The 23862-nt window shown below is 38.5% G+C and overlaps 1 protein-coding gene across 2 annotated transcripts in view; it reads left to right on the top strand.

Moving 5' to 3' along the window:
• The window catches only part of LOC140138728 (sialidase-3-like), a 40805-nt gene extending 17246 nt beyond the window's left edge, over positions 1 to 23559 (top strand). For both annotated transcript variants that reach the window (XM_072160487.1, XM_072160486.1), the window contains exons 4-10: positions 1511 to 1681; positions 3818 to 3953; positions 5884 to 5974; positions 7167 to 7253; positions 8021 to 8154; positions 10690 to 10929; positions 20224 to 23559. In XM_072160487.1, coding sequence (XP_072016588.1) covers positions 1511 to 1681; positions 3818 to 3953; positions 5884 to 5974; positions 7167 to 7253; positions 8021 to 8154; positions 10690 to 10929; positions 20224 to 20574 — 1210 coding nt within the window. In that variant the 3' untranslated portion in view covers positions 20575 to 23559. The remainder of the gene's footprint in view (positions 1 to 1510; positions 1682 to 3817; positions 3954 to 5883; positions 5975 to 7166; positions 7254 to 8020; positions 8155 to 10689; positions 10930 to 20223) is intronic.
• Positions 23560 to 23862: the final 303 nt, after the last annotated feature.

Below are 23862 nucleotides of genomic sequence, written 5' to 3' on the forward strand. Positions count from 1 at the left end.
GAAGATTGGTTCTCTTCACTTGACAGATGTGGAGGATCTGGTTCTGATGGATGTTGATTTACTTCATTTGTCATCACCTGGACATCATACTTATCTTCAATAAGCCTTGTGTTCAAAGCAGCACCAACAAGCAAATGTCCCCTCACAGCACGTGATATTGCCTTTCCTCGTAACATGTGGCCCACAGCATTAGCGGCATACACCAGTTCCAGAAGCTCACGAAGACCTGAACTATTCACCAGATAGCTTATCTCTGTGTGAAAGCCACCAAGTCTGAGAACTCGTTTGTGCAAACCGCTGTCACATGGCTCTCTAATGATTGAAAGAGCTTTCCACCATAATGGCTGGTCAAAGGTTACGACGGGAGTGACATTATAACGTTTGGCATGTGCACATACACACTCAAGCGTTGATAACACACATGATGAGTCACTAGGATTTAAGTCAATCATTGGTAGGAACATCACAGAAGATTCTCCAGGGTGGTTTCCGTTATTTACCATCCAGACCAGGAAGGACGTGGGGATCGAAGGAGTAATGACGCCTTGCAAAGCACATCAAGATTAGGGGTTGTGTCCTGGGGTTTTTGCAGCTATTATACCCATGCCATGAAAGGTGCCCGATCCACCAATGGTGCAGATGTTGTGGTCATCATTATCTGCAGCGTACTGAATAAAGTGTCCAGGTTTGAAATCTAATATATCAGTACCCTGTGACACAGATGCACTCCTCTCATATTTCTTCACCTCGGCATATGAGCAGGAGTAGCCATGTGCATGAAGACTATCAATCAAAAACCGTGATGCAAAATGATGGTGAAGCTGGATTCCAAGACCAAGTTGAAGAGGGGCTATTATGACCCTGGGTCATACTGCTTGTAATATAGCTTGTATAATAGAAGCTACATTCATGTGTATGTGTTTGCCAACAAACCCCAGATCTCGAGATGTGATGAAAAATGCATTAAAATGGCGGCCATTTTTAATTTATGCAAATTAAGGTTGAACCCAAAACTCTATGTTAATTATAATGTTATATGTGTATTCATAGCCCTTGAAAACATAGGTGTAGCCACCAAAATTGTTCTTTTATGAGCCTCAGATCTCGAGATATGGTCAAAAATTCATCAATTGTCGGCCATTTTGAATTTATGCAAATTAGGCATATTTCCGCAACTTGGATTTTTTTGGACTTTTAGTATGTCATAAAGGGTACTTCAAAGAAATGCATCGTGAAGAAAAACCTTTGGTTGCAATTAGTTCTAGGTTAAGTCAAAAAATCCATTATCTTTCTTAGACTATTATCCTATGCTGGTGGCATCAGCAAGTTTCTGCGATTTATTATTTATGTAATCCGCCATGTAGTCAAGTGACGTCATTTTAAATATTCTTTATAGCATTTTTTGAATTTAATGAAGCCCGGTATGTAGCCTCCTGTGTGGCTGCGGCAAGTTTCTGTTTCAAATGCGCTGCGTCCACGCCTGGGAAAGAATTATTTTCCTTTTTTTCAGAATACCTGCTCTAGTCTACCATCGTGACATGTTCTTTGCCTTTGCTGAAGGCCGCAGAGAAACCTTTGAAGACATTGGGGAAATGGATATTATCTTACGACGTGGACGAAGAAAAGACTGGAAAGTTGTGTGGGGGCCAGTGCAAATTTTAGCAAGTCAGAATGGCTACAGGTAAAGAAAATGAAAGATTAAAATTGATAAATTGACAGCTTGGAGCACACAGAGTCTGCCAACATTAGCTGCCTGATACAGGGTTAAAGCCATATTATTATTTGTTGAGGAAGACGCCGTCAATATTTTTCAAAATTTTGTTTTACACGATTATAATCATGTACTTTATTAAACTAACATACCCTGCAAAAATCAAGACTTTAGGTGCTGTAGCTTTGTCAAAATCCGAGTTTTTTTTAAAATAAAACGCAGGAACTGTCGTTATTTTTATGACACACTAGTACGTACATGGCGTGCGGGACGGTTGTACACACATCAAAGGATCGTACCATAGCACGACCGACGGAGTGACACGCATTGGCGACATCTGCGCTGGTAGTAAATTCCAAGTTTCTTTGTTTTACCTCAGTTGTTCGGCTCAAAACTATTAAAAGGGGACCTATACCTGAGAGTTAAAGCCAACATTTTATGGAAAGAAACACTAATCTATTTTTTTACGGAAATATGGCTTTAAACAAGCTAAAGGGTATAATGTAGACAATTTTAAGACTTATTCTCACGAGCAAGGGTAATTTCAACTTACATGTGATATTTTTGTGGCTCATCCGAACATCATTTTTGCAGCACCGTGGTTTGGGTAGTGCTGGACGACGTACCGCTACTCGGGTCACGTGACGTGGGCAATGAACCCAGGCCACCCAAGTAACTTCTTGTAGGCTGCTGGTGGGGGCAGCGTTCCTGGTCTTGGTTGAGATCTGGTTCGGAGGATGCGATATACACCGCTTCCTTAACAGCTCGCTTGTACCACCTAGCGTCACTGTCCAAAACATTGACCTCACTGGGGTCAAAGGAGTGTTTAATGTGTCCTCCTAATGGCGAGGGCTCCCATTTACGTTCGGAGACCCTTTTCCGAGAGATCTTTCTGTCTCACCAATGTAGTGGGAAGGACAGTATTTACATTCAATTTGGTGAATGGACCCCGTACGGTCCAGAGTCTTTAATTTGTCCTTGGGGGACACCACAATTTTACTCCTGATAGTGTTCGAGTGTTTCACGTGAAAATTTTCCTGTTGACCGCTTCAGTCACGCCTTGGACATAAGGTAGTAACATATGCCATTTGTAGGGGTTGTCACTCCTACGAAGTTTCGAATCCCGTTTCCTGCTACTCGGCATGGTCCATGCATGTCCATTTGTTGTAACCGCATATGGACAGTGACTTCTGGATATGATCAAGTTCTTTTTCAAGAAGAGTGTTGTCGGAGGATAAGGTTTTTGCGCGATGGGTAAGAGTTCTAATCACTCCTATCTTGTGCTCTAATAGCTGGTGACTAGTGAAATTCAAGTACTGGTCGGTGTGAGTACTTTTCCGATACCAGCTAAAAACCAGTGTGCCGTTGGGTGCGCGAGTGACGAGGGTATCAAGCATTGCAAGTGCGTTGTTGCTTAAATGTTCAACGGTGGATTCATGCACCGAGTTCAGATGGTGGGTAAACGTATCAACCTCCGCCTTGGCTATAATAACCATAATGTCATCGACATAGCGCCTCCGATATTTGTGTCCAAACAGTCTTTGATTACACTACACGGTTGAGTGCATAGCATCGTAAGAGCTTTGGAGCTTCTAGCTGGAAATTGGTCCTCTGTGATTGGTTTTTGTCGATACCTCAAATGTTCCCTTCATCCAATCAGAACTTTTTTTTTTATATCAAACGAAACCTAAAAACAATTTTCGTCATTAGGTCAACAGATAACGTAATTAAATGTTATAGCAAGGCGAATGTGGTAAATCTGTTGAAAACTACCTATCCAAGCACATTTTTGACCAAAATGTAGGCTTCAAAAACCAAAACCTCAAGTGTTCCTTACAATATTTGTCAAATTTGATGCCATTCAATGAAACAGCACACTTATATTGTACATATCCTAGCGTCATTAGAATGAGTAAAAGCCAATTCTCTTTAAATTGCAAAGCTTGTGCAAAAAGTTACTTTTTTCGGCTGTTTTGTCATACGGTTGTAAATTCAATGGATATGGACTATGCGTTTGCTAAAGAGCGCTTACAAATTGATATGTGCATTTGCTATTCAGTGCAACATATGGGCCGATTATATTTGCATATTACTTTTATTAAACAGATTGATGGATCCAGTTCCGATTGTAGACAAAGAAATGGACATGATCCTTTTAGTTTATAACGTACATGCATCTAATGTTAGTATATTTGATGAGCTTGCCGCTGAAGAAATCACTACCGAGCTTCAGGTTATAAAGGTAAGTCAGTTTGCACGATCGGTGTTCCTCATATAAACAGCAACTACTTTTACTATTATTTTTGATGCACAGAATGATGAATCCGGTTCCAACAGTGGACATGGTGCTACTGATTTAAACATCCATCTAATGTTAGTAAATTTGATGAGCGTATTTAAGACACATTCACTGCCAATCTTGTTGTGATTAAGGGATGTATAATGGGCGGGAACCTGGAGTGGATTCCAGAGGGGACTGTGCCTGTGATCACATAGAAGTATACTGTATACGGTATACGGTATTCGCCATACGATATACGCTCATTCAATCAGGCATAGAAGTATACTATGTGAACTCAGCCTGATCGAATAAACTTATATCGTATAACGAATACTGTATACAGTAAACTTCTATGTGATCGCAGCCTAAGAGACACGGCTATCAGAAAGGACCACCTCAGATCGCGCGCAAAAACCAGACAGAGTTGGGAATCGAACCCGTGAACTCCCTGTTGTAAAACTCAGTGCATTACCACTGAGCCAACTGACTATTAGCTGTGAGAAGTTTGATAGTAACCCTTGATATTGCTGAATAGATTAAATCAATACTTATAGACCTATTTATCTAATGTACGATGCTATTCCAAATTAACAGACGTTTCATAGGGCCTATAAACTAGGAATATGTGAAATGGCTACCATTCGATCAATCAATCAAGTTTTCAAGTTATCAACAATCAATAATAAACCGATGAACTATGGAATAAACCAATTATTAATTATTATTAATCTACCAAATAAATCAATAAGTCTGTAAATAAACAAATAAATAAATAGACATATGCCTAAATAAATAAATACATAATGCAGAATGAAATTAGTATTTTAGTTACACAATTGCAAACATTCTATTATTTATAATTTTCTACAATACATGTAAAGGACCCGTGCTTTTAATATCCGCGCAATATCAATAATGGGTCTTTCACCATGTTCACTCCAAACTACTGTATCCCTGTAGGATTATCTACTGACCAAGTGCTAAAGTGGATGCTATAACAGCACCCAACCAAGCGTACACATCAAGGTCATAGCAGGGCATTATACAAAGAATGATCAAAGGTCAACATTTCTAAAGAATTATAGTATAGACGTATACGCAAGCTTTCGTGCGGGAAACATAAAAACATACTCGCCAGTCGTGCCCTTTTTATAAGATTTGATATGGCGCCAAAGAATACAGCTGTTCCATAAGGAATTCAAAGTAATTTTATCATCAAGTGACCCACATAGAGGAATACGACATCTATCGTGAGCTAATCTGCATTAAAACAAACACGAACCTTCCAAAATAAATACATATTCGCACTTGGCGGCCCAGTCACTACCTGTCGCTGTGATTTGGGGTAACACGTTGCTTCCCCTCTCCAGACACCTGTACTTCAAGTTCGCCCATACCCCACGCCTTAAGGTAAACCAATTTGAAATATGTATACATTCGGTTTTATAAGCAAGGATCATTGGTACTATAGGGTATCATTATCAACTGCAGCTGCAGCATAGCTGTTTGAATCATGTCTTCATCATATACATATATCCTAGCAAATACTGAATGTAGGTTACATAGTAGGTGTAGGAACATCTTCTTTTGCCATGAGTTGGTAATTAGCTTATCTTCTAGTGTGTTCCTCCTGTGGTAGACAGAGGATGTGCCCCCATCTTAGTTGACGCCCCGGGCCACTCACTAAAAATGGACGACGGGGATGTGCTGCTACAGTGACCACCATTTTTCAACTCCCATCACCCAATGACCGCCTTTTTTGTTTTAATTAACTCCCTTCGCATCCAATGATCCTTTTTTTTGTTTTTCCGTGATCATCGACCATATGATGCGCACTCTGCTAGCCCATAAATGATTTAATAATTTGTATTTCTGTCATTCTTTATCAAAGAGTTTTGATTTAGGTTTAACTTGGACAGAACCACAAGAGATGAATCACGCAATACAACAAATCAAACCAAAGTCATGGCTCTATGGCCAAGGTACAGTAGAGTTTTATTGAATCTTGAAGCAATTCAACTCATCAAGCCAAGGCCATCACTATATGCTCCAGGTACAGTATAGCTTTATTGAATCATGAATCAATACAACTTATCAAGCCAAGGCCATCACTCTATGCTCCAGGTACAGTGTAGCTTTATTGAATCATGAATCAATACAACTTATCAAGCTAAGGCTATCACTCCATGTTCCAGGTACAGTATAGCTTTATTGAATCAAGAAGCAATACAACTTATCAAGCCATAGCCATCACTCTATACTCCAGGTACAGTATAGCTTTATTGGATTATGAAGCAATACAACTCATCAAACCAATTCCACCACTCTATACTCCAGGTACAGTATAGCTTTATTGAACCATGAAGCAATAGAACTCATTAAGCCAAGCTATCACTGCATGCTCCAGGTACAGTATAGCTCTAATGAATAATTATTATGAAACAATACAACTCATCAAGTCAAGGCCACCACTCTACGTTCCAGGTACAGAATAGTTTTATTGAATCATGAAGCAGTACAACTCATGAAGCCAAGGCTATTATCTCTGTGCTCCAGATACAGTATAGGCTAGTTAATATATCATGCACCAATACTCATCAAGCCAAGGCCAACACTCTATGCTTAACTTAGGTTTTTTTCAATCAAAATAAAACCACTTTTGGCACAAAACAGCTTATTTGACACATATGCAGTAATTTTTTTTAATCAAATTCAATTGATTTTGACCAAAGAAACAGCTGATTTTACACGCATAGTAAATTAAACCCTGAAAAATTTTGTTCGGATGGTCCCCAAAACAGCGTTTCTGTTTTTTGTTTTTTTTGTTTGTTTTTTTTTGGGGGGGTTGCCTATATTTGCAGCTTGAGTCTTGAGATTACAATTTCAACTAACATCCAGAATAGGCAATGTTCCATCGTTTTTAATTTGGTGTTTTATGTATTTGGCGCTTTAGGAGTTAGAACACGCAAACGATTCACAAACAAAAACAGTTGTATAGTAATTATGCGAAAGCGGGGGGATTGTTTTTTGGCCGAGGTAATTTTCTGAGAGTCTTCTGAGGGAGTGCAAGCTTGAAAAATACTGAGGCCCAACACAAACCTGACGATTTTACGCAATAACCATAAAATATATGGTTGCAAAATTATATAAATCACCTATTTTTCTTCTTTGTAGCTCCTGGGCATGGCATCCAGATGAAATCAGGCAGACTCATAGTGCCAGGTAGATTTTGGTCAAAGGTGACTGACTCAGAACAAACAGGTATGCAGCACATAGAAGGAGATATAGGACTCACTGCCATCTTAACACAATGTATTTAGGCATGGGGGAAATAATTGGGGGTATTTGTGATATGCCCAAAGTACATCAATAGCTTGTCACTGCTGTGCGTGATGTGCACAGACTGTTGGGTGTGTGTGTGTGTGTGGGGGGGGGGGTGGTAATTCGAACCCGGGGGCACTCCCACTTTGGAGGTGACGCCGCTGACGCGTATGTAGGGTTGTTAAGACCCCCCTTTTCAGCGTCGCTGTCACCCAAAGACCCCATATTTTTTACGAACACATGCTCTGTCACACGAAGACCCCTTATTTTTCCATTTGATCTGTCACCCAAAGACCCTTATTTTTCAATTTGAACAGCAACTTTTATTTATCACTGATTTTGTTATTTATTTTGAAAAAACAAAGAAATTTGAAGCCAATTAGAACTATAAATTCGATGTTCGGGGTTTCTGTGGCGCTGTTTCGGCTCTCACCCAAAGGTTCCAATTTATAAAAAAGGTCATGTTCTCACCCATACCCCTTATTTTTTACATTTTGCTCTCACCGAATGCCAAAAGTCATGCTCTCACCTAATGACCCCATATTTTTTACATTTTGCTCGAATGCATGAATGTACATTATAATTACTATTCCCTACTTTCTAACCTGTTCAAAATATGCCAATTCATTAATTTTCTGCCATTTTCCATTTTGATTGAGTCAACACCCATTTCTCATCTATCATTATGTATACCTTACGCTTTGCAGATTTTGCAAATGGGAGTTTCCCCCAATCCAATGTGATATACAGTGATGATCACGGTAACACATGGCATCCAGGAGGCAGCCTTGGCTATAGGGAAGATACAAATGGCATTGCAATATTTAGTGATGAAGCAACAGTAAGTTATTACAGGTTGCTATGAGGTATTTAGACTGTAAATCACACTGAAACTGCACAATAACACTGAAAAATGATGCAATCAATAGATAGGGTTGGGAGGTATGCAATACCATTGGAACAGCACTGAAGAGGGTTCTTTTGTTATGTCTAATCACATCGGAAAATCAACCGCAAAACTTCTGATGATGACTGGTCATTAATCCCATTGGAACGGTCCTAATCACACTGAAATGTATAAGACCATGCTTTTGTTAAGAAAAATATTCCCTGGACAATAGCCGCACTGAAATACCCAGAGTAACACTGATAATGACTACAGTAATGTTTTAGTGTGATTGTCAGTGTCAAAATTTCAAATTCCCAGGGGGGGGGGGGGACTCGGTATGACCGCAAAAGAATTCAGGTACATCCTCAACAAAGACAAATATTCAACCCTTAAGCTCTGATTTAAGACCTATTTGTTGAAGTTCGTGAGAATTAAAGAAACTGTGATTTAAAGCCCAAGTAAGGAACAAAATCAAAAGGTGCACTTTGATATTCTAATCAACGAAAAGCATGGCTCTAGTTCTCATTTTAGAGAACACTTTGCATCTTCCTTAAAATTTCGGATCATCATGCATTGACTGCTGATTTCAATTTTGACATATTTTCCTTTGTTTATGATGTACAGGGGTGAACATAACTGGTACCTTAATTCTTTTCTAGTCTGTACTTTGTACTACGGGTGATCGGTGCCGCATTTTTGAAATCTGAGCGGTACTTACATAAAAAAAGTGATTTTAATTTGAAAAGATTTTACATACCTGTATAATTATGCATAGTTTTTTCTGAAAAAAAAAGTAGTAAAATTGATCCAAAAATAAAGTTGTGCTTTCTGTGCCCAAACGATTTATTTTTTAAATGATGTATATTCATACGCGCGGTCAACGTAAATAGAAAGCAAACTAATACTTCTACGCTACTCACTTTCACCGGGTCAACTAATCCTCAGAGCAATGACATCCGTTGAAGATGCCGGTTGATCCGGTGAAAGCACTCCTGTGAGTGTATCAAATCTGAGTAGCGTAGAAGCATAAGTTTGCTTTTCCACTTTTGTTATTGATTATTGAGTGAACAGGTAACCCACCCAGAAGTAGACAATGCCTCATTTCAAATATTGAGTTTTAGTTTTGGTTTTGGTTTTGGTCACGTGGTTTCCTATTGTCCTGCCTAACCACTTGAATCACAAGATATCGAACTCATTGTTTCTACCTTTTGTTTAAAACTAAACATTTGTGACAGGTAGTTTCGGTTTTGGTTTCAGTTTCTTATAAGTGGTGTGACGAATAAAATTACAGGATTTTCGAGTTACCTGATAAAGTATACAAAAGAAATGTTTAAATTTCGCAGTGCAATATTCACGAGCAGAGAAGTCGAACAAAGCAGTCTACATTTGAAAGCATTAATTTAGTTTGAAAGTATTGACTTGAGACTACGAAATAGCCTAAGCTGATTTCACTGTGAAAATATATAGACCATCGAAATATTTCCACAGACATTACAATAGACACTTGACAGATTATGACTTCAGTGATATATACACAACTCTATTTATGTGCATGTCGCATGACGGAAGATCAATATCATAGAAAGCTGGTTTAAACTGACTTTTATTCAATTAATTTATTGGAGAAGAGGGAGAGAGAGAGAGAGAGAGAGAGAAGAGATCGCTAGGGAAAGAGTGTGTGTGTGTGTGTGGGGGGGTAAGGGCAAGGAGAAAGAGAAACAGAGGGAGAGCATTGGAAGTGGGAAGGGAAGGAGGGGGAGAGGGGGGCTCAAGAGAGGAGTGGAATAATAGGGAAGAGACGATACCGAGTGTGGGGAGGGGGAGGGAGGAGGTTATATATAGGTGGCGGAGGGAACATAGGTAAGAGGTATGGGTTGTGTTTTCCGGGGAATAATCTAATTCATAATCAAATCATCTACATCATCATGCATCGTTTATATTTCAGACAAATAAACAAAACACCCCCCCCCCCCCCACCCCTCAATATATGCACATGATTTCTACATGTAGGCCTCGTATATATCCATCCTTTATGTCTCAAAGATGTCTATGCATAAGTTATCAAACGAATCTCGGAACTCGGGTGTAATTATAAGGTGTCATGGAAGTGTGCCACCTACGGCAGAGAGCATCAACTGTCGCCCGCGTTGATAGATATCGATAATGAAAATGTTAGCACAATATGCTATTATATACGTATGGTTATAGGCCATTATACTTTTGATTATATACCCTCTTGTGTCCTCCCAGCAAGGTAGTGTTATGATTGTAGACCAGTTCATCTCCACTTTTTAATCCCTTGATTTTTGGTTTCTGAACAAAGAGAAACCAAAACTAATGATTTGAAATGAGGGAATGTAAAGAAATCCCAGTTGCCGCACAACCTAACTGAAAAACCAGCATGAGATCTGAGCCCACGAACGTAAACCTTACACGTATGTCATACCTCGACCTTACAATGAACATGAATTTTTCCCCTTCAAACAGGCAGTAGAGCTTGACAATGAACTCTGTATTAATGCAAGGACACTACATCCGGATCAGCCTCGCCTTTTGGCATTCAGTAATGACGAGGGCGCAAGTTTCGGTACACCTAAGTTTGCGTGGTCCCTACAAGAACCAGGATATTACACACGTGACCCGTTAAAAAATTATACCTACTTTCTGGAGGGACCATTCTTATTGGAAGATAACACAACAATAGCAGGATCTGTTGGTGGATGTCAGGTGTGTATTATAATAGTTACTTGCTGTTTGTATGTGCACCGGAGGGGATTTTTACTACAGTTTCTATGAACATCCGGGCCCTACTCTGTCATGTTTGGCTGAGTAATGGTACACCTTTTTGTCACTATGTAAATTTGTGTAGTAGGTCGTGTTTATACTCATTCTAGACCACTGAATCCTTGTCGTCAGTCGCTGTGCAATGTGTAATGCTTGTTACCGAGCGTTGACCGACTGGGGGCGTCAGTCTATACCCAGTCGCCTTTGCAGAAAAGCGAATTGCGCACATGCTCAGTATTCATACACTCTGAACGATGGTCAACAATGGGCCTATTGTTGTACAAGGCTCACTCAGTCATTTAATGAGGCAATACAAACGATCGAATTTGGTATCGAAATGAGCAAAATTTTGAGTTACACCTTTTCAATGTAAAATTAATTTTCTCGGCCAAATGAAAAGCAATAATTTTCATTTTTTCAGTAAAAGTCAGGAAAAACTGTAATGCTTGATACTGTATTTTTTTTCAAATCCTAAAAACTTAGTCGTAAAATTCAGTCATTTAGTGTAAGATTTTCGATTTTGATAGGCTTCAACTCTGCCCGCGAGCCTTTTTTGGATTAACCTTTTAGCTTTTCAAAGTAATATAGTTCGCCAATGAAGGATTTTCCCAACTTTCTAACGCACATCACCGTGAGCGATATATCATAGTTTTGTCTGAATTTCCGTTTTGATTTCACCATTTTTTACTGGCGGCTGAAATTTTTTCAAAATCAACGCGTGAAATCTGAGGCTAATACTAGCATTGTGGATCGATATCTCTGGGTGCCGTAAAAGAGCGGCCTGGCTACAGTATTGCCAGAACTTCAATATGGCAAAGAAATTCCCAGGCCTATAGCGCTCCTATGACATTGATCATGTTAAGCACGATGAGGATCTTTCATCACGTGAGTGATTAATTATTTGATTTCATCATCACCGTGATCATCGTACCAATGTGTTGAAATTTGCTTCTCTTCAAAACAACTTTATTTGGTAAAAAAAATCAACAATCTTACGTGCAATTGGGCAATATTTTAAACAAAAATTTCATTTACAAAACATAAATATTACGCTGTATGTTGTATCAAGCAAATTGTTTGGAACAGACTTCCAAATAACCTTCGTAACATCCCCAGACTTTCGTTTTATAAACGCCAGCTTAAAACCAATCTTTGTTGATTGTTTTTACACAGCCGTGACGTTAGTCACGGCTGTGTCTTTTTTCTTACAGGTTCTTTACCTAGCCGGGACACCGGCTAGGTCTTGGGATGCTATCGGATCTTTCTTTCTTTCTGGCAACACGTGACATTTTGCGTGACTTGCCACGTTTCGCCCTAGCTCTGTTATGCTTTGACCGATTTTGACCATACTTGGTCACAAACACCACTGACCATGTCCCCACATGTGACATGACATTGAACTCCATTTGACCTTTGACCTGCTCACAATGGCAAAAATGTGATTTTTACTCTAAAATGCTTCTTCTTCCACAAATAACATGTGATGGTGACATGCTTAGGTCATGTAACTTGACTTTGGTTGGTGTCTATAGGGTGTTCACAGATAAGGGGTCAAAGGTCATTAAGGGGGTCATTTCCGGTCTGAAAGCTAAAAATATTCAAAAAATCACTGTTTTTACAAATTACATAGCAGAGTGTTGTCATTAGCACACATGCATTGCTATTAGCTAGGGTCTTTGGGGTGTCTACAGTTTCGGGGTCAAAGGTCATTAAGGGGTTGCTTCCGGTCAAAAACCAAAAATCATCAAATATGTTCATTTTTTTATATCTCAAAACGTAACCAGACCAGAGTGACATAAACTTCATATATGCATTAGTGTTACCCGATGTATGCACGGTATTTTTATTTTTTTGGTCAAAGGTCATTCAGACGTCATTTCCGGTTTTAAGCTAAATAAGTTTAAGAATTTTTATATCCATAACTAAGCATAGTAGATTTTTTAAATTTAAACTGTAACAATGCATTTTCTCGGTGTATATGAGGTTTTTTTAATATTGGGGTCAAAGGTCATTAAGGAGGTCAAAACGTCAAATTTGCAAAAAAATGTTTAAAACTACGGAAAAGTAGCTGTATCTCAGCCTATGGAAGACGGATAAAGCCCCTACATGCTACAGTGATGCCCCATTAGTGGTGTGAGATGTCCATAATAGCCGGTCAAAGTTCAAACTTTAAGTTAAGACTGGCATTTCCGGCCCCGGCTAGGTCCAGATCTGTAACCAGATCTAGTTCTTTCTTTCTTCTTTCTTTCTGTCAACCATTACATTTGCTCTAGCACTCACATGCTTACATCGATTTTGACCTAACTTGGTCACAATGATCATTGACCGTGCCCCTACACGTCACATGAAACTTGTGGGGTCAAAGGTCACGCAGGGGTCATAGGGGTCAAAAACGTGATTTCAACTAAAATGCATCTTCTCCTACAGATTACGTACGACAGTGACACCACTTGCACACATACATTGTTATTAACCAGTGTCTATATGGTGTACACAGATTTGGGGTCAAAGGTCATTAAGGGGTCACTTCCGGTATAAAACGAAAAACCTTCACAAATTTTTATTAGCTAAGTAAAACATAGCGCAGTAACGGTATGTTCACATGATCTGCAGTTACCCAATGTATATGTGGTATTTTTTTAAATTGGGGTCAAAGCTCATTAAGGGGTCACTTCCGGTATAAAAAGAAATACCTTTAAAATGCATCTTCTTCCACAAATTATGTGGGACAGAGATGCCACTTGCACACATGCATTGTTATTACCCAGTGTCTATGGGGTGTACACAGATTTGGGGTCAAAGGTCATTAAGGGGCCACTTCCGGTATAAATTGAAATATCTTCAAAAAAAATTATTAGCTAAGAAAAACATAGGAGAGCAATGGTATGTTCACACATGAATTGTGTTTAACCAATGTATATATGATATTTTTTTATTTGGGGTCAAAGGTCATTAAGGGGTCATTTCCGGTATAAAACGAAATACCTTTAAAATGCATCTTCTCCCACAAATTACTCAGGACAGTGATGCCACTTACACACATGCATTGTTATTACCCAGTGTTTATGGGGTGTACACAGATTTGGGGTCAAAGGTCATTAAGGGGCCACTTCCGGTCTGAGACGAAAAACTTTCAAAATGCCCTTCTGCCACAAATAACATGGCAAAATAATGCCACGTGCACGCATACATTGACATTAGCCAATGCCTATGGGGTTTTCATATATTTTGGGGTCAAAGGTCATTAAGAGATCACAACACGGCTGTGTTCGTGGTCTTAGACCACAGCTAATTATGTTTGTTTGTCAATTTCGTGCTTTACGCGCTTTGAGTTTCTCATCGGAATAGATTGTGCCTTATAAGAACCATTCAAACAGGTTTTTGTTTTTAAACAAAAACCTGTTCAAGCAATTAATTAAAAATTGCTTGCCTAAAAACAGAATAACTTGGATGTTAATACTTCACCTAGTGTTTCAATTGTTATGACGGTGACTGGGTATGGTGCCTTTTGTTTGTGTTTGTTTGAAATTGCTTTTGGAAACCACCGAAAGTCATAATGAAGCAGCCAAAACAATAAAACATGGAAGTTTATAAAAACCTATTAAATGACCTAAAGGTAAAACATTTGTGGCAACAATGAGCCTTGCATTGAAAGTCATGGTTAAAATGTGTCAAGTACCACCCTAAAGTTTCCCTACATACACCACCCCACTACCCACCTCAAACACCTCTGCACCCACCCCACCCCCATAGGCCTACATAATATTACATACCGGTACATAGCACGACTATAGCTATACATTAAGTAGGCCCTATAGCGCTAAATTATGACAAATAGGCCTACATGTCAAATTAAAAACAAACCCGAACACAAGTCTGAAGGGTGTAATGAAAATGCCAACCCGCGATGGGGTGGGGTGGGGGGGGGGGGGGGTTGGGGGTCATACAAAATTCACCTGGAGATAGGAGGGACAGAAAATTAAAATCCCCTAGAATAACAAGCTAATTTTTCTAGGTTTGGACAGTGGATTTTCCCATGGACCTCAAGCGTGCGTCTCTTAATACGGACTAACCTAGGTAAACAAACAAACAAACAAACAAACAAACAAACAAATATACAGACACATGGTTGACATAATCACGGAAACCATATAATTTGCCATTGCAGGCTATCACCATGATCACGGAAGCAAATATCCAAAATTAACGTTAATTTACCAAAGCACCCAAATGCACCTTTGTTCCATAACCATTAAGGTATAGGACATTTTTTGTTTTTGCTATAGCCCCCGAATGAAATGTATTTAATTATGTTTGTACTCACTCATGTAGCATTGTGTGTGAATTTTACATCCGGACTAGAGGCTATTCTTTTTTATGGGCATTTTAGTGTCTAAAATGGCCCGAAATGAGGTTTTTTCAATATTGCCGTAAATTTATAATCCTCACCCCCATAGGCTTTACATGTAAAATAAAAATGCTCGTAAAAATTTAATAGCCTCTAGTTCGGATGTAAAATTCACACAAAATGCTTTTTGAGCGATTACAAAGATAATTAAATACTTTTCATTCGGGGGCTATGTGGAATTTTTTTAAATGTATTCCTTGTACATTGACATTTCACAATAAAATGTCCAGTGGAAACAAAGGTGAATGGGAGATTTGGGCTACAAGATCGTTGGTCGAGTAATTCTTGCTTTCAATGCAGAAGGGACCTGGATTAGAACAATGGATTATCGACTATTTCTGCTACTTGCTTTCGAGATAAAGTACTGAGTGTGACATTTTAGGAGAATGACGTGAAAAAAAGGTGAAATCAAAACGGAAATTCTGACAAAACTATAATAGATAGACCCACACGATGTGCTTTACAGAGGTATTCTTGCTTTCAATGCAGAAGGGACCTGGATTAGAACAATGGATTATCGACTATTTCTGCTACTTGCTTTCGAGATAAAGTACTGAGTTTGACATTTTAGGAGAATGACGTGAAAAAAAGGTGAAATCAAAACGGAAATTCTGACAAAACTATAATAGATAGACCCACACGATGTGCTTTACAGAGGTGGGAAATATCTTTCTTTAGCGAGTTATATAAACGCTAAAAAATGAATTCCGAAAAAAAGCTCGCGGACGGATGTAAGGCCTATAAAAATCAAAAATCTTACACTAAACGACACAATTTCATGCCTAATTTCAACACCAGGATTTAAAAAAAATGTATATCCAAGCACTATGTTTTTAACTGACATTACTGAAGGAAAAAAAAATGCTTCATATTTGAATTAAAATTAATTTCATAGCAAAAAGGTGTATCTCTGAATTGTGCTGATTTTAACATGTATCGATCGACTTTTAGTGCGACTATGCATAACAAAAGAATTTTCAACCATCGTTCTGAGTGCATATACGATGGCGATTTTGTACACTGATCATGGGTGCGATTCACTTTTCCGCAAAAGTGTTCGAGTATAAATTTAACTTTAGAAACAATTGTGTGTTCTTAACTGACACACATTTGTATTGGTTCGTTCAAACATTCAAATGCTTTTAACTTTTGTACTGGTTCATTCAAGCATTCCCTCCCAGGTTTTCAATGTAAAGTTACCATATCTCTGATTGGCTCATTATATATGATATTGGATTGTTTTTAACCAATCAGTGTAGTTCTTTGAGGCTGAAAATTCTGGAGTTAAGGGCTCGTGGATATAGCGACGTTTTCACTGCTGAGAGCAAATCAGACATCGAATTGCATTTTTTTTTAAATTCGCGATATAATACAGATTTTATAGCAAATGATTAAAAATTGATATTTTGAAATTTAACAGTCCTCGAATTTAATTATATAAATCTAATGACATGTGCTTAAAATGTATGTAGCTGGGATGAAAAGCCGTCCGTCATATGAACATTTTGACCTTTCGTATTGAAGATATAGACTTCTTCCCAAAACACCAAAGAATTGTTCGACTATAGGCCATAGTCGATTTTTGATAGATAAAAATAATGTTATTAATCATTATGAACGCATTCTGATGAACTCGATATTATACTGATGTTTATTACAATTAAAGCCATGTTGTAACATTTCAATAAAAATAGATTGTCATTTCTTTTCCATTAAATGTTAGCTTTTACTCTCAGATATGACCCCTTTTAATTTTGAGCCGGACAACTTAGGTGAAACAAAGAAAACTGGAATTTACTTAAAGCGCAGATGTCTCCAATGCAAGCCACTCCGTCGGTTGTACTACGGCACGGGCCTTTGATGTGTGTGTACCATCCCGCACGCCGTGTATGTACTGTGTTGCGAACATCGTGTACGCGATCGACTAATATTTCCATCGTAATAACATAACATAACATAACATAACATAACATAACATAACATAACATAACATAACATAACATAACATAACATAACATAACATAAAATAACAACAAGCATTTATATGCGCTTTTGCCTAGGGATTCAAGGCGCAAGAGAAAAGAAGAAAAAAAATTAAACAAAAAAAAAAACACAGAAAGTAATAGCAGCAAAAATTAAGGAAATAAGTGAGTTTTTATCAATGGCTTAAATGAGTCCAGGCTGATAGCATTCTTGATTGTAGATGGTAAGCCATTCCAAAACTTTCGAGCAGTCACTGAAAAGTACATTTCCTGGTGCGAGGAATGATGAAATTAACACTCTCACTGGACCTAGTGCTCTTAGCATATATGGAGCTCTTGACCGTGAGACAGTTGGAAATGTATTGAGGAGAGAGCCCATTCAGGGACTTATACACAAGCGTGGGTGTCTTGAACTTGATTCTCTCATGAACTGGTAGCCAATGAAGATCTCTTAAGAGTGGGCTCACATAATCAGACCTGGGCTTGCGATATACATTGGCCTAGTCATATATGATTGAATGCAACATATTTTAATGGCATAATTATAATGGCTAAGGGACCGTTCACAAACACTTGTTAGGGGGCCTGATGCAAAAAGGGCCCTTAAAAGTTTTGACCTTCCTAAGGGGGGGGGGGGCTGACAAAATGACCACAAATTTTCCTGGGAAAATTGAGTTTATATGCTTTTCTATGGGGTTGACCCATAATTTTCATTTCAAAAAGAGGGGGGGGGGGGCGTGAATTTTTTGTGGTTTGAAAAAGGGGGGGGGGGGTGAAAAATGTTCGTATTGAAATTTTTTCGCATCAGGCCCCCGAACAAGTGTTTGTGAACGGTCACTAACTTCAATACTGAACAATTCTGATTTTCAGCAGGATTTTGCCCCGTTATATATCTTCCGACATTAGCCTGAGTGGACTCAATTGGGTCACATATTATGTTGGGGGTATTTGAGGTATTTGTTTAATTAAATTTAAAGAAAAAAAAAACAGCACCTCGAGTTGGACAAGTTCGATTCCCACAGCATGCCCATTGAATCGTTGTTGCTTATTTTAATCGATGAGACTGCTTAAAAGCAGTCTCATCGTCATGTGTGGATCTGATTTCTTCCAAACTGTTGTGGTCAGAGGCACATCCGACGAAACTGTGACTCCGACAGTTGTTTGTTATTGATTCCCATCGTCAGGTGTGGCACTGACTTCTTCAAGACTGATGAAGTCACAGACGACAGTGTAATCGTTGAGGCCTTGTTGCTTGTTACTGAGTCCCATTGTCAGGTGTGGCACTGACTTCTTCAAGACTGATGAAGTCACAGACGACAGTGTAATCGTTGAGGCCTTGTTGCTTGTTATTGAGTCCCATTGTCAGGTGTGGCACGGACTTCTTCAAGACTGATGAAGTCACAGACTTCATCAGTTCTTCACCTTGTTTCCGACATATTCCGACAACATATCTTGTAATGGATTCATGTTGTGATACCTGTTCCCCACAACTTACTCTGCATGTGTTGCATCAGAACTCTTTTTTTGCATTGATGCCATAGACTCTAGACCTTATCTTGTCTAGCCCTCTTTTGCATATTATTGTTTTGTCCATCACAGAGTTGTTTGTTTTCCTGTCTCTTTTCTTGTTTTACCTTTGTGATCTCAATTGACTGTCCGCTATGGGCTTGTACATTGCTTCATACAGCGTGTCCCAAAAGTAACTTAACATTGTGAATTGGCCATATCTCAAATATTTCCTACTTCATACCAAAATGGATAACATATTCATATAGATTGATCTTTTAGAATTATTCTGATACCAAAAACAGCATTATTGATGACCCTTTGACCTTACTGTGCGACTGTACATATGTGTGTATCAAACCCACAAAAGCAAGCTCATGTTTTCTTTGTTCAAGAACATGAATGATGTGCTTCCCTGAACAATAGAGTTGGTTCACTCACTGCGCACGCTACATTTAGGTATGAACATTAATGGATTACATGGCTTAGCGTAAGCGTGACTGCTGTTTTAGATTATAATTAGGATATATTGACAATATTAAACTTTACTTTAAAACAGTTGAAGTGAAGATGAATTTCCTATAGATCAACTGATTCAGGTCGTATGGTTCTTTGCCGATACAAAGTCGGACAAACTCACTGAAGCAATGTTTAGGGAACAGTTTAATGTAAATTATGCACTACCCAGCCGAAATACAATCCAGCAACTAGTGCTGAAATTCCTATCAACTGGATCTGTTCATGATCTACTTCGGGCAGGACGTGGAAGAACAGGAAGATCGGCTACAAACATTGATGTCATACGAAGAGCGGTGGCGAAAAGCCCAAGGTGATCAGTACATGTACGTCGACTTTCAATGGAGAACAACGTACCGCGTACAACTGTTCATCGAATCCTCAGAAAAGTAGTTTCCAAATAAAACCCAGATAAAACAGAAAATGAAGATTACGCATTGAAAACAAACAAACAAACAATCAAACAAACACAGCCAAATTAAACAAAACAGATTTTAAAATGATAACACGTTATATCGTGCTCACCTCTCAAATGACGAGACCTATTTTCCCATGGCCACATAGGCATGTTTGGTATCATAACATTTGTAAAAGAATTATCTACATACTGTGCAATTTTTGTAACAACACTATTAACCCAATGCAAGTTATATGGCAAATTCACAATGTTAAGGGACTTTGGGGACACCCGGTATTATGTTTCTAATATAATTCTGGCAATATATATCATGAATTTTTGAAGTTGTGAAATAAAGCGCTTGAATTTAATTTCATTGAAAAAGACTGTGCTCATTAATCTTATCATCCATGTTTATATTGACACAGGCCAGCATGATAGGTTTTACAGCCCCAGAGCCACTCTCATCATCCAACACATGGGTTGTCTTCTCCAACCCAGCATCTATAAACAGACGAAACATGGCGGTGAAAATCAGCAAAGATGGCTGCCGAACGTGGAGCAAGCCATGGGTTATCCACGCAAATGCTAGTGCCTACTCAGACTTGGCTTATTTTGAGACCTGGGACTCAGACATTGGAGTCTACTCACCAAATATCGCAATTTTATTCGAAGGTGGTGCGGAAGATTTTGCGTACACATCAATTCGATTTAAAATGTTTAGTTTGGAGAGGATGTTGCAAGGGATAGCGGAACTGTCACCATTTTCTTCAGGATGAAATTTCTTACGAGGACCAAAACCGAAAGTATTGCAGCAGTATTAAACACCGCATACATGACATACAGTACACAAAAGAATTAAGGTACCAGTAATGTTCACCCCTGTATGTCCTAAACAAAGACAGCTATGTCATAATTGGAACCAGCAGCCAATAACTTGGCATGGATTTAAGACTTCATTTAGTTAAAATCGTTCAAGAAATAAAGACATAATGATAAAAAAAATCGAAGGAAGATGCAAATTCACAAGTTGCAGTTTGCTCCAGTGCATACAGAAAATAAAAGTGCAACTTTTGATTTCGTTCTTTCCTTATTTTTTAGATCACTGTTTCTTTAATTCTCATTTTAATAAATGAGGTCTTAAATCAGAGCTAAAGGGTACAGGTGCTGGCTGCTTGTTTTAATTTTGACATTTGTGTCTTTGTTTAGAATATACAGGGCTGAACATAACTTATTTTGACCAAAATGTAGATTTTAAAAGTCAAAACCTCAAGTGTTCCTTACAATATTTTTCAAATTTTATTATCCATATACTAGCGTCAATAGAATGAGGAATGGCCAAATCTCTTTAAATTGCAAATCTTATGCAAAAACGTTCGCCTGATTTGTCATACGGTTGTAAATTCAATGAACTATGACTTTGCTCAAGAGCGCTTACAAATTGATATGGAAGACATGACCCCAATCTCCAACACAGGGAGTGTAAATTTCAAATGGGGTTACCAAAATGGGTGACTCTGTTTGAAATCTACACCACCTGTGTGGGAGATAAAGGTCATGTCTTCCATAGGGCGTGTATGATTTCAACTGGACTAGCTACCACATTGTGTATTGCCAACCATGAAGGACAAATGAAGTACCTGTGAATTATTAACGCCAAGCGCCAGATAAACTGCCATTTAAATTGAATACCTGAATACAAAATCCACCCAAGTCCATCGAAAGTGATTTTGAGAAAACTAACAAGCAAGTATGTATCATACATGCTGGGTATAGGCCATGTTTGATTTCACATGCTCAATAGACGCACGTAGAGGCTGGATATGGGTTCAACATTTATACATACTGGTTCACCCGTAGCTGTGAGAGCAACTGATAGCGATGCTGTTTCACCCCGATGACCCTTTTGACTTTTTGACATGTTCACATTATATTGAGGATTTTTTACCAGTTTTAAGCTCGATTGGGCATACTCTAACATTTGACCCCATATGACATCAAGTGACCTCGGCTTGACTTTGTTCATGCTCCCGTAATATGGAGAATTACTTTCACTAAGTTTAAGTCAATCGGGCGGAGTTTAAAATTTAGCCCTGGATGACCTTTGACCTAGGATGACCTTGATTATATTTTCACATGTTCCTCTCATTTGCAGCATTCCACCCACCAAGTTTAAGCCTGATTGGACGAAGTTAGAAATTTGAACCCTCCGTGATAATCTTTGACCTCGGTGACCTTCGTTTTATTTCGCACATATATTTCCCTTGTATCAAGGATTCCACCCACCAAGTTTGAGCCCGATTGGACAAAGTTTGAAAGTTGAATCCTCCGTGATGACATTTGACCTTGGTTGATCTCAATTTCATTTCGCACACGTATTCCCCAAGTTTGAGCCCGATCGGACGAAGTTTGAAATCCATGACCTTTGACCTTGACCTCCGATGACCTTAAAAACCAGCCGAAAGTCATGCTTTTCTATCTATATATCCGAAATATCGTATCGATGCGTCGAATCGCGGCGAAACGCATGACCGGACAGAGAGGCAGATACACACCCCCTGTGACACACACACCCCCCCCCCACCCCACCCCCCCCACACACACACTTCGCTCGTTATTTTAGTAGTATGGATGACAGGACTATGTATAAGCAACAATTTCCAATGCTTAATTTGAGTATGGACTTGGGTGCGTTTTGTATTCATATACCTTAAAAAAACTTGTGAATTTTCCTATGGTTTAAGTGTCGATATCATCTGAAGATTGCTTGGTTGGTTTTTGTATGGATCAGTAAAATTGGTGGATGAATGTCCAATATTTAATCACCTATATAGACAATGTATAGATTAGGTGTATATTGGGATACATTTGAATTGTGCATTAAAATGTGCACTTGAAGGGGTACATGCAGTGTCAGATTTCATCAAACTAGTATTGTTTTGTAACATTTGTCTGTAAGTGTAAGGCAACGGGAAAAATCCCTGTTTTACTGGCCTGACAGACCCTGATTTTGCGTTTTTGGGATTTTTCTGCTGTATGCATATACAATCAGCTATCCAAGAAGTCACCATAATTATGTCTTTGATATTTTTTTTAAGATTTGGAAAAAAAATCTTTAAATTAATGTTTTAGTTTCCAATCTAGCTTCATTTTAAATTCAATGTTTTCTAATCTGACATTTTCATGATATCTGACACAGACCCTTTAAAGGAGTATTTTATGATTTTAGCATCCTTTTGTTATGGTATGTATGTGGTGATATCCACAAACAAGAACTATCTTTAAACAAGAACTCTCCGTAAAAATGGTTAATTGTGTAAGAAAGAGGCCGTTTTAAAAGATGCACCTGAGTCCATAGCAGGCAAACAAACACATGAATGGGTTTGGCCTACTGTATTGTTTGAGAGTTGACTCCTATGGACTGAGCAGGACTGAGATGCAACTTTTAACACTTTAAGGCCGTTTTCAGACTCGAGTATTCGATGTAAAATATTTGATGTAACATATCTACGTTATTTAATCAATTCCCATTCTGTTTTCAGTAATATCATAGATGAATTCCTGGATTCGGCAACAGCTATTAGCATGTGACCCATTGTTATGCAAATAGCTGACTTACAGCGGGCGGTAGTCATGTTATCAAATTGCTGAATGAATGTGTATTATCACCTTTCTGTATAGGCATTTAGCAGGTGTAATTCGTATACCGTTTCATTAAATAAAAAGGCGGTGATATTAAATAAATTTATGTGTATAACATTTGACATTTACGTGCCTTCTTACCATTTTACTTTGACTGTTGCAAACCAACGCATTTTACAGATTTGTAATACAGTAGCCGGCCCATTTTGAATAATGGCCATTATTTAGGGGGGGTAGTTACTTTTTCTGAGATGTTTATGTCAAAGCAACAATGGATCTTAAAATGTTCAAGGACATTGGTTTACGTGATTTCCGGAACACGCAGACTGTGTCCAATTAATCAGATAGTAATATATTCATTTTGGTCCCGGGATTTTGGTGTTGTGTATATATCTGAAATGGCACTGTGATGTGAAATTCTTTAC

This window comes from Amphiura filiformis, chromosome 18, assembly GCF_039555335.1.
Source record: "Amphiura filiformis chromosome 18, Afil_fr2py, whole genome shotgun sequence".
NCBI classification, from domain to species: Eukaryota; Metazoa; Echinodermata; class Ophiuroidea; order Amphilepidida; family Amphiuridae; genus Amphiura; species Amphiura filiformis.